The sequence below is a fragment of the Mobula birostris genome, chromosome 2, assembly GCF_030028105.1.
Source record: "Mobula birostris isolate sMobBir1 chromosome 2, sMobBir1.hap1, whole genome shotgun sequence".
Classification (NCBI taxonomy): domain Eukaryota; kingdom Metazoa; phylum Chordata; class Chondrichthyes; order Myliobatiformes; family Myliobatidae; genus Mobula; species Mobula birostris.
The window spans coordinates 7,338,149-7,353,918 of record NC_092371.1 but is presented as its reverse complement, the minus strand read 5'-3'; the positions used below and the strand labels follow the sequence as shown (position 1 = coordinate 7,353,918).

Genomic DNA, 15,770 nt, shown 5'->3' with positions numbered 1-15,770 from the left:
TAAAGTATGGGAGCTACAAACTGGGCCCTCTGAGACGAAAAACATGCGCACTCGAAAGCCCATGCCAAAAGAGAGAGCCCTTCACGTGTAGGAAGCCCGGTCAATTCACCACACGATCTATCGGCCACATGCATGCTTGCCAGGACTCTCACAATTGACCCAATGGGGTTCAGAGATGTGTGGTGCAATTTCTTTTACAGAGGGCGGTGGGTGCCTGGAATACATTGCTATGGGTTGTAATGGAGGCATATACAATAAGTGGCTCTTAGATAGGCATGTAGATGTGCAGAAGTGGAGGCATATGGACATTATGTTGACAGAAGGAAAGTAGTTTAATTAGAGGTTTAATTAGTTCAGCACAGTGTCATGGTCTGAACATTAAAGCATGCTACAGATTCTTAGGCCAATCTTTTAACTTAACTAAGATCAGCTGAATTCTTCTTTCCCAAATAGCCCTCCAATTTTCTAACATCTATGTTAGTATCTAAGAGTTTCTTAAATTCCCCTAATATATCTGACTCCACCACCACTCCTGGCAGGGCGTTACAAGCATCCACCGCTCTGTGTAAAGAGCTTACCTCTTCACATTCCATAAGACATAGGAGCAGAAAATAGACCACTCAGGCCATTGAGTCTGCTTCGCCATTCCATCATAGCTGAGCTATTAATCCTGTCAACCTCATACCCTTCTTCAAGTTTCCTTTGATGCCCTGGCTAACCAAGAACCTATCAATTTCTGCTGTAAATAGACTTAATGACTCAGGCTACGTCCACACTAGACCAGGTAAGTCCGTAACCGAAGCTTTTTCTCTTCGTTTTGAGACTCCGTCCACACTGAAACAGCGTTTTCTTCCCCCGAAAATGCAGCTTTTCAAAAACACTCTCCAGAGTGAATAAATCTGAAAACGCCTAACGGCCAACGTAGTGTGTACGGGGTAACCAGATCTTTTTAAAACCGCTGTCATGACGTGCCGGAACAGGTGGTGGCGGCAGCGGGCCATTTCATTGTTTTCTTGAGCACAACCTCCAACACCACAACAGTGGCTTCATGTGTGTGTTGGTTACTTTATCGTCTAGGTTAATTTCAACCCCGCCCCCCCCCCCCCACACACACACACACACACACACACACACACACACAACCTAACAATTTCAGAACAGACGGCAACGAGGCTGAAGCCAGAAGAGTTAGAAATGTACTCACCAAATACTTTGACCCATAACTTACTCAATACTGAATAAATAAGTATACTCACTTTGCCCTGTTTTCTGTCCTTGCTTGTATGAAGGTGGTTTACCTATTTAAGCAAGTACTTCTCTGACAATAGATGTGTAACAGCCTAATGTAACATTGTATGGAAATACAAGATAACACTGATGCAGACATGTTTTATACATTTAACAAGGTGCTTTATTAATGTATTGCTTGTGCAAACATTCAATAGATGCAATTGTCACTACTTCCAAAATGTCACTTTTAAGTAGTAGCTTATCTTTGCATTGACGTGAAAATGTTAAGGCCAAAAAAGGAAAATTGTAATTTTCACTTTTACTCAGGTAAAAATAAAATCACTTTTGCCCAGTAATTTGTTTTATTGCACATGTTAAGTACAACAAAATAATACAGAAAGACATGGCAAAAGTAAAGACAAACAAATGAGGTAGCAGCAAATTTCACTTTTGCCCAGTAACAAGCCTTACTGCATTTAGTTGTAGCTGTTGTCCCTTTTATCGGTGAAGAGTCTATGGCTGTAGGAAGTGTTCCCAGGGTGACCCCTCTGTGACAGTGGGGAAGATATTGGTGGGGCCACCAGGGGGTCTGTGTGTCCGTAGTGGCTGTGAGGCTGGTATTGTGGTGGTGAAAAGCTCTGGGGGGTAGCCATCATATTCCTCATCATTGCAAATCCCTCTGCAACGGAGTTAGTCAGTGTTTCAGTGTTTTTCGTCAGCCGGGTCATACTGTCCGTAAACTCCCTGTTGCTTCTATACACTCCAGTATTTGTTTTTTTTTAGTTTTAAGTCCTCTCTGCAAGGGCCAACAGCTGTCTGTCGTTTGGCAATTTCCTTTTAAGTTTTTCTAGTCTGTAACTGGACAATCACGCACCAAGTCTTTCACGGTGAGATTCCACACCGAGCATGTTGCAGCCATCACCTGTTGCTTGGTTCAAACTGTCGGAGTCGGGCGTACTCGTCGAAGCGGGTGAGTTCTGTAGATGTGTCCTGCACATGCCCAGTAGGAGGAGATTCGCCCAAACACCCGTTTCAATGTGGACGGAGGTGTTTTCAAAAACGTCTGGTGTGGATACCTATTGTTTATGCGAAACTGGCCAGTCTAGTATGGACGTAGCCTCAGGCTCCAAAGCTGTCTTTGGCAATGAATTCCAGATTCACCACCCTCTGGCTAAAGAAGTTCATTCTCATCTCTGTTCGAAATGGACGTGCCTCTATTCTGAGGCAATGCCCTCTGGTCCTAGACTCACCCACTGTAGGAGACATCCCTTCCACATCCACTTTGTCTAGGCCTTCAATATTTGATAAGATTTCAATGAGATTCCCCCCTCCCCCCGCCCCAATTCTTCTTACTCTTCTAAACTTCAGCACAGGCCCAGAGTTCCTCGTTCATTAAACCTTTCTTTCCCAGAATCATTCTCGTGGATCTCCTCTGGATCCTGTCCAATGCCAGCACACCTTTTCTTAGATAGGGGCCCAAGTGCTCACAATACTCCAAGTACAGTCCGACCAATGCCTTATTATGCCTCAGCATCCCATCCTTGTTCTTATATTCTAGTCCTATACATTCTTCTGATCACCTTAAAATTATGCCCCCTTGTATGAGTCATTTCTGCTGTGGGAAAAAGTCTCTGGTTGTTCTCTATCTATTGCTCTTATCATCTTGTACACCTCTATCAAGTCACCTGTCTCCAAAGAGAAAAGCCCCAGCTCACTTAACTTGTCTTCATAATACATGCCCTAAAGTGCAGGCAGCATCCTGGTGAATCACCTCTGCACCCTTCCTAAAGCTTCCACATCCTTCTAATGAGGCTATCGTGCTGTTTTATCAAAGACACCTCTAGAATAAATCCCTTGGCAATTAGGTGTTCATAGTTCTGTCTGAGGAGCAGCTGAACTGCATGTTGTGGGGTGTTGCTGCAGTAACCACTGTTTGTGAATGGATTTCTGCCGTCACACTGTTTACTCCCTGTCTGCGTTTTTCCTGAAGAGGACACATCATCAGTCGTAGGTTTTATGACACAGCCTGAGCTATATTTAAGTTGTTGGGACTTCTATGATTTGCAACAGCAGCAGGGTGGTGGACATTGTACCGTGTATTTGTTATTTTATCGTGCAATCTGTTTCAAAAGAACCTTTGGTCTCAATAACATTGCTGAGGAAATGCTCAGGTCAGGTTGGGCAGGGTATTCAGAGTGCTGGAACTTCCACGTAGTGTACCCTGTAAGGTGCTCAGTTCCACTCTTACACAGTAATACCGAAGTGGAACAGACCCTCCGGTCCGATTGGCCCGTGTTGACCATTTGCCCACCAGGCTAGTCACACCTGTCCACGTTTCGCCCATATTCCTTTAAACCTTTTACCCATTCAAATACAATTGTACCTGCCTTTACCTCTCCCTGTGCAACTCATTCCATACATCCACCACCCTCTGTATGGGAGGAAAAAAACTTCCCGTTGAGTCCCTTTTAAGTCTTTTCTGTCTCACATTGAATCTGTGCTTTCTAGTTTTAGACACCCCTATGATGCGGTAAAGGACTCTGACCATCTATGCCCTGTATGATTATATAAACTTCTAATGGCGTGAAAGGTTACAGGGAGAAGGTGGGAGAATGGGGTTGAGAAGGAAAATGGATCAACCATAATGAAAAGACGCAGCAGACTCGGGCCAAATGGCCTCATTCTGCTCCCATGTCTTATGGTGGAAAAAAAGGAGCATGTGATTCACAAATAAAAAATTCTCAGTTAAATTGATCAAAGTCCCTGGTGGTAATATGAACAAAGAGTTAGAGGCAGCATATGATTACAAGGCACCATATACTCCTTCTACACAAAGGTAACAATAAAAAACTAATTACAGTTTCAATTGCTATAATCAGTTAATGGCACGAAGGTTGGGTGTGTTGCGGATAGTGTGAAGGGCTATCAGAGGTTACAGCAGGATGCAAAACTGTGCTGAGAAGTGGCAGATGGAGTTCAACCCAGATACGTGTGAGGTGGTTCATATTGGTAGGCCAAGTATGTTGGCAGAATATATTATTAATGGTAAGACTCTTGGCAGTGTGGAGGATCAGAGAGATCTTGGAGTCCGAGTCCATAGGACACTCAAAGCTGCTGCACAGGTTGGTTGTGTGTTAAGAAGGCATACAACTGTGGGATTGAGCTCAAAGAGCCGAGAGGTAATGTTGCAGCTATATAGGACCCTGGTCAGACCCCACTTGGAGTACTGTGCTCAGTTTTGGTCACCTCACTACAGGAAGGATGTGGAAACTATAGAAAGAGTGTAGAAGAGATTTACAAGGATGTTGCCTGGATTGGCAAGCATGCCTTATGGGAATAGGTTGAGAGAACTCGGCCTTTTCTCCTTGGAGCGACAGAGGATGAGAGGTGACCTGATAGAGGTGTACAAGATGATGACAGACATTGATCATGTGGATAGTCAGAGGCTGAAATGGCTAACATGAGAAGATGCAGTTTTAAGGTGCTTGGAAGTAGGTACAGAGGAGGTGTCGGGGTAAGTTTTTTATGCGACGGTGGTGGAGGCAGATACAATAGGATCTTGTAAGAGACTGCTGGATAGGTATGTTGAGCTTAGAAAAATAGAGAGCTATGGGTAGCCCAAGGTAGTTTCTAAAGTAAGTACATGTTCGGCACAGCATTGTTGGCCAAAGGGCCTGTATTGTGCTGTAGGGTTTCTATGTTTCTAATTTTAACATCTGGAATATAATCGGGTAAGTTTACAGAATTACATATTTACAGTACACATCCCAACCAGCAGAACCCCTTTGAATATTCAATACTGGTGTCTGTTCCAAAAACCTCTGAGTAGAAACTGCTGACACCCAAAATATATCCTTTTTGTCACAATGTTGAGGGGTGGCTCCCATGAACTAACCAAAATGTTAAGTGACAGATCAGACCCGTCTTCAACCGTGCATTGTTTAAAAAAAACACAATAAGCATTAAGAACACAATGAAAAGTACAGTAAGTGTTAATAAATGTTCTTGCCATTAGCACTTTGTTAAAGGTATAGCCAAAGCACAATGCACAGTGGAAGACGGTCCTGATCTTTCACTTAACTTTTTGTGTACTGGAAAACACTCTTGACTCTATTGTCTTCCTCTATATAGGTGCAATTGGACAAAAGACCACAGAATATTGTGGGCAAGTTTCATTTCCTGAAAACTGGTCTAATTTTCATTGTTACATAATTATGTTATCCATATTTCATAACCCCAGAATAATGCCTGACAAACCACCTTGCCTAATCACTACTTCAGTATAGCAACGCCATGACCATTTGCACTACAATGGACATTTTTGTTCTAATTGTTTTCTTTCTGTAAAAAAAATGTGTATAATTTGTTTTTCTTGTGAATGCTGTGCAAAGATGCTATGTGCCTGTGATGCTGCTACAAGTAAGTTTCTCATTGCACCTGAGCGCACATGTACTTGTGGAGATCTTGACTTTGTTTCAGAGGTGGGCTAGCAATCAAGCAAGATGCTTTGTCACCGTGGTCTGCCTTCTGCATCAAAACTGCACCCTCGGCAATGATGTCACAGTAGTGTCCCCCAATTATTGTGGGGCTTTGTTTGAATTGGAAATTGCTGGGTGCTGCCAAATTTCACTTGGCTTCCTGCCACATTAGTGTGATCCCTCCTGTAGGCCCGGAATGTTTTCTCGGCACCCCACTGCCCACGGGAGGAATGTAATGGGGTGGAGTCGGTGGCTCACCTCTTTGCACACTGTGGGTTCGCGAAGAAGGTGTGGAAGAGAATGGAAGGGACAGTACTAAGACTCATGCCCAGCAGTTGCGTTACCGAGGACTCCGTGATCTACGGGCTGTTCCCGGGGACGCACACGGAGACAAACATCTGGTGCTGCTGGCAGATCATCAATTCGGTGAAAGACGCGCTTTGGTCTGCCCGAAACTTGGTGGTCTGCCAGCACATGGAGATGTCCGTGATTGAATGCTGCCGACTGGCTCACTCTCGCCTGCAGGAGTACGTGCTGAGGGATGCACTCAAGCTTGGTACGGCCACCGCGAAGGCTCGGTGGGGAAGGATCACAGTTTAAGGTTCATCACCTGTGGGGGTGTGAGGGGTTGGGTGGGGAGGAGGCTAACCCTCATCAGCGGTGTGGACAGATAATCAACATGGTGCCCCAGGAGTGGGTGGAATTGTTAATTTGGAAAAGGAATTAGAGCCAACGCCTGCCTTTATTGTTAGTAAGTCTTAACTCTTGACCAAGGGTTGAGAGTAAATGAACGGTTTATTGTAAACATCTTTCATTTGTATATGAACAAAGAGTCAACGTATAATTTTATTGTAAATAACTTTATTGAATAAGGACTCAGAGTCAACGAATGATTTTTTCTTATATGTAAATAACTATTTTGTAATAACTCTGAATAAAGTATTTTTGGAGGAAAAAAAATTAGTGTGATCAGGGGACTAATTTGCAGTCATAAAAATCAGGGTATTAACTTCATTGTTTCACAGATTGGGTACCTGACAATCTTTTGTGAGGGAAGTAACTTTGACTGCTTTGGTGCTAATATTCCCCTTTTGCTCCTGCAGGACACTCAGGAGAAAGGAGCAATGAGCCCAGAAAAGGCCGAGGAAATGAAGCTAAAAGCCAAGTACCCGGTTTTGGGATTAAGACCCGGAGGCTCTGAGTTCCTGATGAAGCGGCTGCAGAAAGGGGTAAGGAGCAGGTGATCATAGTGATAGAATACTACTTCAGGCCCTGTGTTCCAATTTAGTCTGTGCCAACCTGGTTTTCTGCCTCATCCTACCTCCCTTGCACTGGAAAAATAGCCCACCATACCCTTCTCATCCACATACCTATCCGAACTTCTCTTATATTGTACTGTTGAACCTGCATAAGACCAAAAGATCATAAGATATAGGGACAGGATTAAGCCATTCAGCCCTTCGAGTCTGCTCCGCCATTGCATTATGGCTGATGTATTATCCCTCTCAACCCTATTCTCCTGCCTTCTCCCCGTAACCTATCGACCACTTCTGTTGGCAGCTCATTCCCCCCTCAGATTCCCCTTTAAATATTTCACCTTTAACCCATAATCTAGTTCTAGTGTCACCCAACTGGAGAAGAAAAATCTGCTTGAGTTCACCCTATCGCTATACCCCTCATAATTTTGTATACCTCTACCAAATCTCCCCTCATTCTTCCGCTCTCCAGGGAATAAAGTCTGAACCTGTTCAACCTAAAATTCAACTCCTCAAGTGCCATCAACGTTCTCGCTAATTTCCTCTTGCACTTGTTCACTTGCAAAAACAAGTTTATTATAAGTACTACAACCCTACAATAAGTGTGTGAAAACTACAACCATGACTGAATTCAGCCAAATGATTTCCATCCCGATCCAGGATGTAGTTTATTCCCTGCAGTGCCCAGTCATCCTGGAACTCTTCCGTGGTGTATGTGGACACTGCGTGTTCTTTCTCCAGGGATACTTGGGCATGAATGTACCCCCAGAAGATAGTCAGGAAATCAGCTTGGGTGGAGCCCTCTGCTTCCATGACCTGAGTCTGGTTGGCCAGGCCCAGGAACAAGGGAACCAGGCCAAATTCCTCCCGACCCACCTCTCCTCTCCCCCCCCCCCCCACCCCCTCACTGGGTAACAAAATATTAAGAGGGTGGGGCTAAAGTGTAACCATAAATAAAAAGAGCAGCCCCCTACAGGAAGGTAAATAGGGGCTGCACCCTCACCCATTTCCATTTACATATGCTACACAGTCTCATACAGTCCACAGAAGTGAAGCAGCTGGAAAAACTGCATAGACCAGATCTGTCTGGATGCATCACGGTTTGGTATGGCAGCTGCTCTGCACGTGACTGCAAGAAACTATAGAGAGTTGTGCACGCAGCTCAGCACATCACAGGAACCAGCCTCTCCTCCGTAGACTCTGTCTACACTTCTTACTGCCTCAGTAAAGCAGCCAGCACAATCAAAGACCCCTCCCATCCCAGACATTCTCTGTTCTGCCCTCTCCTATTCAGCAGGAGATGCAAAAAATCTGAAGCACGTACCACCAGGCTCAAGGACAACTTCTATCCCGCTGTTATGAAACTCTGGAATGGATGTCTTGTACAATATAAAGAACCCTTGGCCTCACAATCTACCTCATTATGATCTTGCAGTTCATCGTTTACCTGCACTTTTTCATAGAAACATGGAAAACCTACAGCACAATACAGGCCCTTCGGCCCACAAAGCTGTGCCAAAAATGTCCTTACCTTAGAAATTACCTAAGGTGGCCCATAACCCTCTATTTTCCTGAGCTCCATGTACCTGTCCAGGAGTCTCTTAAAAGACCCCATTGTATCTGCCTCCACCACTGTTGCCGGCAGCCCATTCCACGCACTCACCACTCTCTGCGTTTTTAAAAAAAAAAACTTATTCCTGACATCTCCTCTGTACCTACTTCCAAGCACCTTAAAACTGTGCCTTCTCGTGATAGCCATTTCAGCCCTGGGAAGAATCCTTTGACTAATGCCCCTCATCATCTTATACACCTCTATCAGATGACCTCTCATCCTTCGTCGTTCCAAGGAGAAAAGGCCAAGTTCACTCAACCTATTCTCATAAGGCATGCTCCCCAATCCAGGCAACATCCTTGTAAATCTCCTCTGCACCCTTTCTATGGTTTCCACATCCTTCCTGTAGTGAGGTGACCAGAACTGAGCTCAGTATTCCAAGTGGGCTCTGCGGTGACTTTTACACTTTATTCTGCATTGTTCTTGTTTTAGCTCAATGCGCTGATTTTTTTTTCTGTAGAACAGTATGCAAGATAATCTTTTCACTCTATCTTGATGAGTGTGACAATAATAAGCAAAATCAATACCTAAAGTTATACAGGACACCAAACTATGTAACACCCTCCACCCCAGGTCCTCAGTGTACAAGGGAAGGGCCTCGGTATGAAAGAACCTCCATTGTAGACATCCTCTGTCACTAACAGAAGGGCCTCTGTGTAAATCCCTTTCTCTCTGACCTTGAGTGAAACTATGGGTCATCTGGACCTTTCCCTGCACCCAAGGTTCTCTCCGCTGTCCACGTAAGGATTTATCTGTGCATCTGAGGACCAGTACGGGAGAGAGACATACCACCCTCGTGCCTACTCTGCTACTTAACAAGAACATGGGTGACCTGTTGCCTCATATGCACAGTCCCTCAGCTCCCTCAATATCTGCGGACTTCTGTGCTGATTATCCTCAGCCACTGAGTCTCCATGGCCCTCTGGAGTGGAGAATTCCAAGACCTGCAGCCCTGTATGCAAGGAGATTTCTCATCGTCTTGACAGTAAATGGCCAATCCTGTTGTGTTGTGATGCGAGCCCTCTTGTGTGCCCCAGCCGGGGGATCTTTGCATCTACTCACTGTGGGTTTCAATGAGATCAGTTCCCAAATCCTTTGACGGTTGGGAGTATAATCCCAGTTTGATTAATCTCTCTTCAAATTACATGCCAGTAGCCCAAGAATCATGGGTACTTCCTACCCTGGATAGGGCAACCATATTTGTCCAAAACTGCTTCATTGGTCAGGGCACTCAGTACTAGAGTTGGGATATCATGTTACAGCTGTATGAGACCTTGGTGAGACTGCAAGTGGAGGGTTGTTCATGGCTGCCCAGCGATAGGAAGGATGTGATTGAGAGAGGGCAGATCCATATCCTTCTAACCCAGTTGCCTGCATTCAGCCCATATCAGTAGTAATTGTTTATGTCTCTAACACTCTATTATTATCACATGTACCAAGCTACAGTGAAAAACTTGTGTATACAAATTATCACTCTATTCTGAGTTCTCTTATTGTTTTATTTTGTTTTACCTCACTAACAGAACAATAATAATGCAGAATAGTGTTACAAGTTACAGAGAAGGTGCAGTGCAGTAAGATCATAAGATAGATTGTGAAGTCAAGGGTCCATCTTATCATACACGAGGTCCATTCATATAACAGTGAGATGGAGCTGTCCTTGAAACTGGTGTTAATGTGCTTTCAGGCTTGTGTATCTTCTGCCTGATGGGAGAGGGGAGAAGAGAGAATGTCTGGGGTGGGTGGTATCTTTGACTATGCTGGCTGCTTTACTAAGACAGCGAGAAGTATAGACAGAGTCCACTTCCTCTGGCACTTTGTGTCCCTCTTAAATTTTCTTCTCTCACCTTGAACCTGCACCCTCTAGTTTTCCACTATCTTGGGGAAAAGACTGTGACCGTCCACCTTACTGATGTCCGTCGTGATTTTATAAACTTTGCTTCAGCTTCCTGTGCTCCAGATAAAACAGTCCCAGCCTGTCCAGTCTCTCTTCATAATTCAAGAACTCCAGTCCCCACTCCAGCTTAATGACATGCCTGCTATACACAATACTCTTAGGATGGTCTCACCAATGTATTGAAGAAACTACAACATGACATACTCCGTGTCCTGACTGATGAAGGCAAAAATGAAATGCACTTTCTTGTCTACCACTTTCAGGGTACTATGTAGCTGTCCCCCAAGTCTCTGTTCTACAGCAATATCTGGGACCTTATGCCCAGAGTTCAAAAATACTAGAAATTTGAAGGCTTCCGTAAATACTGTCAGTGGCCACTGCTCGTGAATATGCTATCTAATCGTCCAGTCATGTAGCAGCAACTCAATGCATAAAAACATGGTCAAGAGGTTGGGGTGATATACTGCGTCTGGTGCTCCTGATGTGGCCTCCTATATATTGGCGAGACCCGACGCAGGCTGGGAGACCGCTTTGCTGAACACCTACGCTCTGTCTGCCAGAGAAAGCAGGATCTCCCAGTGGCCACACATTTTAATTCCACATCCCATTCCCATTCTGACATGTCTAACCACAGCCTCCTCTACTGTAAAGATGAAGCCACACTCAGATTGGAGGAACAACACCTTATATTCCGTCTGGGTAGCCTCCAACCTGATGGCATGAACATCGACTTCTCTAACTTCCGCTAATGCCCCACCTCCCCCTCGTACCCCATCTGTTACTTATTTTTATACACACATTCTTTCTCTCTCTCTCCATTTTCTCCCTCTGTCCCTCTGAATATACCCCTTGCCCATCCTCTGGGTTCCCCCCCCCCCTTTCCTTCTCCCTGGGCCTCCTGTCCCATGATCCTCTCATATCCCTTTTGCCAATCACCTGTCCAGCTCTTGGCTCCATCCCTCCCCCTCCTGTCTTCTCCTATCATTTTGGATCTCCCCCCTCCCCCTCCCACTTTCAAATCTCTTACTAGCTCTTCCTTCAGTTAGTCCTGATGAAGGATCTCGGCCTGAAACGTCAACTGTACCTCTTCCTAGAGATGCTGCCTGGCCTGCTGCGTTCACCAGCAACTTTGATGTGTGTTGTTTCAAGACGTTCAGTTGTTGTTCTTGAGCAGGCAGATGAATGTGTCGAGAATGGATGGATATGGGCATTGTGTAGAGGAAGAGATTAGTTAGGCATTTACACTCAGTGGCCACTTTATTAGGTACACCTCATTAATACAAATATCTAATCAGCCAATGATGTGGCAGCAGTTCAGTGCAGAAAAACATGAAGACATGGTCGAGGTTCAGTCGTTGTTCAGACCAAACATCAGAATGGGAAAGAAATATGATCTAAGTGATTTTGACCATAGAATGATCGTTGGTGCCAGACAGGGTGGTTTGAGTATTTCAGAAACTGCTGATCTCCTCAGATTTTCTCACACAACAGTCTAGAGTTTACAGAGAATGATGAGACCAACAAAAAAACATCCAATTAGTGGAAGTTCCGTGGATGAAAACCTCTTGTTGATGAGAGAGATCAGAGGAGTATAGCCCGTCTGCTTCAGGCTGACAGGAAGGTGACGGTAACACAAATAGCCACATGTTAACAGTGGTGTGCAGAAGAGCATCCTTGAACATTGAGGTGGATGGGCTACGGCAGCAGAAAACCACGCACATACACCCAGGAGGTACATAATAAAGTGGCTCCTGAGCCTAGAAAGAGATGAGTTGGGTCAGATCAGATGGTAGGGAGGATGAGTGCTGATTGTTAGTGTGGAATTTCACAGACGCGGGGTAGAAAGAGGATCTAAACACAACAATGAGAGCAAACAACAGGAATTCTGCAGATGCTGGAAATTCAAACAACACACATCAAAGTTGCTGGTGAACGCAGCAGGCCAGGCAGCATCTCTAGGAAGAGGTGCAGTCGACGTTTCAGGCCAAGACCCTTCGTCAGGACTAACTGTCAGGATATTGTCACAACAATGAGAGAGCAGTTTAACCAGAGCTGAAGACTTTTCATTTTTTGAGGGAATGTGAGATACTATCCTTCTAGTCTGGTCCTGGCTGTGGTAGTGGAGGAGGCCACAGGCTGATTGGAAACCGAGTGGGATTAAGAATTAAAATGGCATTCAGCAGACTGGGAGTGGGGATTCCACAAAATAATACCCCCCCCATCCTATCCCAATCTCCCCAACGATTCCCCAACCCAAAACTTTTGACTGGTGCCTCTTTCCAGCAATGCTGTGAGACTGGCTAAATTCTCCCAACACTGTTGTTTTTATTTCGAATTCCCCATCTGCCCATCATCCTGTGTTCCTCCCTCCCCCTGCCAGTCCATCTGCCTACCAGCCACACACTCCTGGGTCTTCTCCCTCCCTCTCTCTCTTGTCAGATTCCAGCCCTTGCACCTATACCTCTCAGCTTCTCACAACACTCCCGTTTTCCCCTTCCCTCATCCCCATTTACTTATAAGACCGTAAGACACAAGGGCAGAGCGAGGACATTTGGCCATTACATCTTCTCGACCATTCCATCATGACTCACTTTTGTCCCCCGCAACCCATTCTCATTCCCGTAACATTTGATAACCTTTCTAATCAAGAGCCTATCGACCCCTACTTTAAGTACACCTAATGACTTGGCCTCCACAGCCGTCTGTGGCAATGAATTCCCAGATTCACCACCCTCTGGCCAAAGGCCTCCATATAACCCATCCAAAAACCTTTTAAACTGAACCTACATATTTCCACTACCACCTCTGACAGCTCATTCCATATGTTCGCCACACTTTGTGGGGAAAAATGTGCCCCTCTGGTTCAAGACTTCCCCTTCTCAATCACTGGTTGCCTTCACCTCCCAGTCTCCGTTACTATTCCCATTCTCCCCCTCTTCCATCTGCACATCACTTCCTCCTCATCTGCCAGCTCTTGTTCCACCCCTTCCACTCTCTGACTCTCTCTCCCCTTATTTTCCAGTCCAGGTGGAGGGTCTTGACTTGAAATGTTGACTATTCATTCCCTACACCTTCCTCCCTGCAGACCCAGCTTAGCCCACTGAGTTCCTCCAGAAACGCCCTACGTTCCAGTGTCTACGGTCTGTGTTTGCCATATACATCTACTGTGTTACGTACTGTCTCAGATTTTGTAACTTGTGATGTTCTCCGCCAATCCCTGCCAAACCCACTTCTCTCTCTCTCTTTTGCCCTAACTGCCCTCTCTTTCCTGTCTTTATATTTTCTTCTCTTGCCTTGTAGCAGAAATACTTCGACTCTGGGGACTACAACATGGCCAAAGCAAAGATGAAGAACAAACAGCCTCCGAGCAGCGGGGCAGACAAGAACCTGGTGACGGGAGACCACATCCCAACTCCAGAGGACCTGCCGCAGAGGAAATCCTCGCTGGTGACCAGCAAACTGGCGGGCTGACTGTTGCCGAGACACCATGTGGGTTCTGACTGAGGCGCAAACTTACCCAACTCGTGTGTGACGGAGGGAGGGGTGGGTAGACTGGAGAGTGCGGTGGAGAAATTCTGTTCTGTCTAAGCATCGTGGCTGTTTGTTTTTTTCCCTCTGAAAACAGTGCCCCTCCCCCCGCTCGTGAACTAGCAGAATCAACCCAGCTTCACTCCACCCCTCTTTCCCTATTCTCCCACCCCCCCCTACACTTCCGACAGCAACCTCGCCTTCTCTTTCCAACCATCCAAGGGTACTACCTTCTCCCGAGTGTTTTGTCAGGGACGGTGCAGGGAGCTACTGAAATGTGCACCTCACACCCTCCTCCCTTCAAGATTACTGCCCCTGTTTATAAAACATACCTTCAAATGGATTGAGAGCTCAGCTGAAACATCCACTAGAGGCATTACTGAAAGCAGTAAGGGCATTTCTTAGCAGCACGCAGTCCTGACGTGTGCTTCACTTTGTAATTAAAGTTTCCGTTACTTCCGAACCCCATCCTGCTGACAGTGGCTGTCTTGTGAACTGCTTTAAGTTTATTTTATTGTTTCAATCGGGGTTAACTCGCCACTCTCACCTCGCAGAGGCTGTGCTCCCGCTCCACCGCCGCTCGGTTTGCGGGCAGTAAGGCTGCTCGTTGCGGATGGTACTCCCCCTCCACCCACCCACCCACCCATGTGTATCAGGGTACCCTACCGTTTACCTGGTTCTGGTGCTCTGGAGTCATTGTCTGCATTAGAGATCCCTGGAACAATCAGCGCAGACTTCCCTCCCCTAAAATAACCTTGGCTTGTAAACTTGCTTTGACTGGAGACCCCCATGATGATAAAATTCAGCGGATTCACTTCTACCGTCAGAGCCTGTGACCACAGCATTTTAATCTGAAATTGATTGCAGTAAATTTTGTGCCAAGCTGTATGGGTCCTAATGCCCTTCCCTTGGACAGCATCGGTGGTGTGGAGAGGGGAGAATTGCAGCATGGGAACTGCCGGTCTTCCATACAACCTTGCCCAGCCTGCGCCCTGGAAACCTTCCAAGGCGCAAATCCATGGTCTCACGAGACTAACGGATGCCTATATATTAAAAAATTTTAATGCCAGTGCTAGTAAATTTGGCAGGGCATGACAGGGTTAAGCAAATGGCAGGAAGCTTTGATGGGGCTTGATTGGATGGGTGGGGAGGAGGATTGTGGGGGGGAGGTAGTTGAAGAATCAGCCTCCACTTCCCATTTAGCAGTCACTTAATACGCCAAGGCTGTTGGAAATGGGCAAGATGGTGAGGGAACAGAGAAAAAGCAACTGTTTGTATCAGCTAGTGTCGGAGGTCTACAATGGCAACGTGACTGTTGACATGGTAAAATCAAATGGGAGGGTTATAGTTGCCACAGACTTGATGGGCAGAATGTGACAGGGAGGGGGGTGCTGTTTTAACAAAACAAGAAAGGTCATTAACCCTGTGTAGCTATGGATGGGCATCAAATCATCAGCCTCTCCCCTTTCATTGGTGCAAATGCTTCTAGAGTTTTTATTCTGCCAGAAGATGGGCAGAAAATCCCCACTCCTTGTCCAAGTTGGGTAACCCCTATGGGAGTGAGTTCTGGGATTTTGTTGCCCATTTTCCACCCTCCCTTCCCCTTATGCCAGAAGGGTGAGGTCAGATGCAAACAGCCTCCCAACTTTCAAGCCCTCTATAGGTGTTCAGGTGGGGTGGGAGGTGATGAGTGATGGGTCTTTATGTGGGATCGGTGCCCTGAATGAAGCTTTGCAGGAAGCAGAAAAAAAAATTATAAACACAAAGAT

General features: G+C 45.8%; 1 protein-coding gene across 2 annotated transcripts in view; it reads left to right on the top strand.

Annotated features, from left to right (window-relative positions):
* LOC140211802 (alpha-endosulfine-like) overlaps positions 1-14,464 on the top strand; it is a 37,365-nt gene extending 22,901 nt beyond the window's left edge. Inside the window, exons 2-3 of one of the 2 annotated variants that reach the window (XM_072281959.1) lie at positions 6,812-6,937; positions 13,777-14,464. In XM_072281959.1, coding sequence (XP_072138060.1) covers positions 6,812-6,937; positions 13,777-13,944 — 294 coding nt within the window. In that variant the 3' untranslated portion in view covers positions 13,945-14,464. Of the gene's footprint in view, positions 1-6,811; positions 6,938-13,773 lie in introns of both variants that reach the window. The other variant, XM_072281951.1, reaches the window with a different exon arrangement.
* Positions 14,465-15,770: the final 1,306 nt, after the last annotated feature.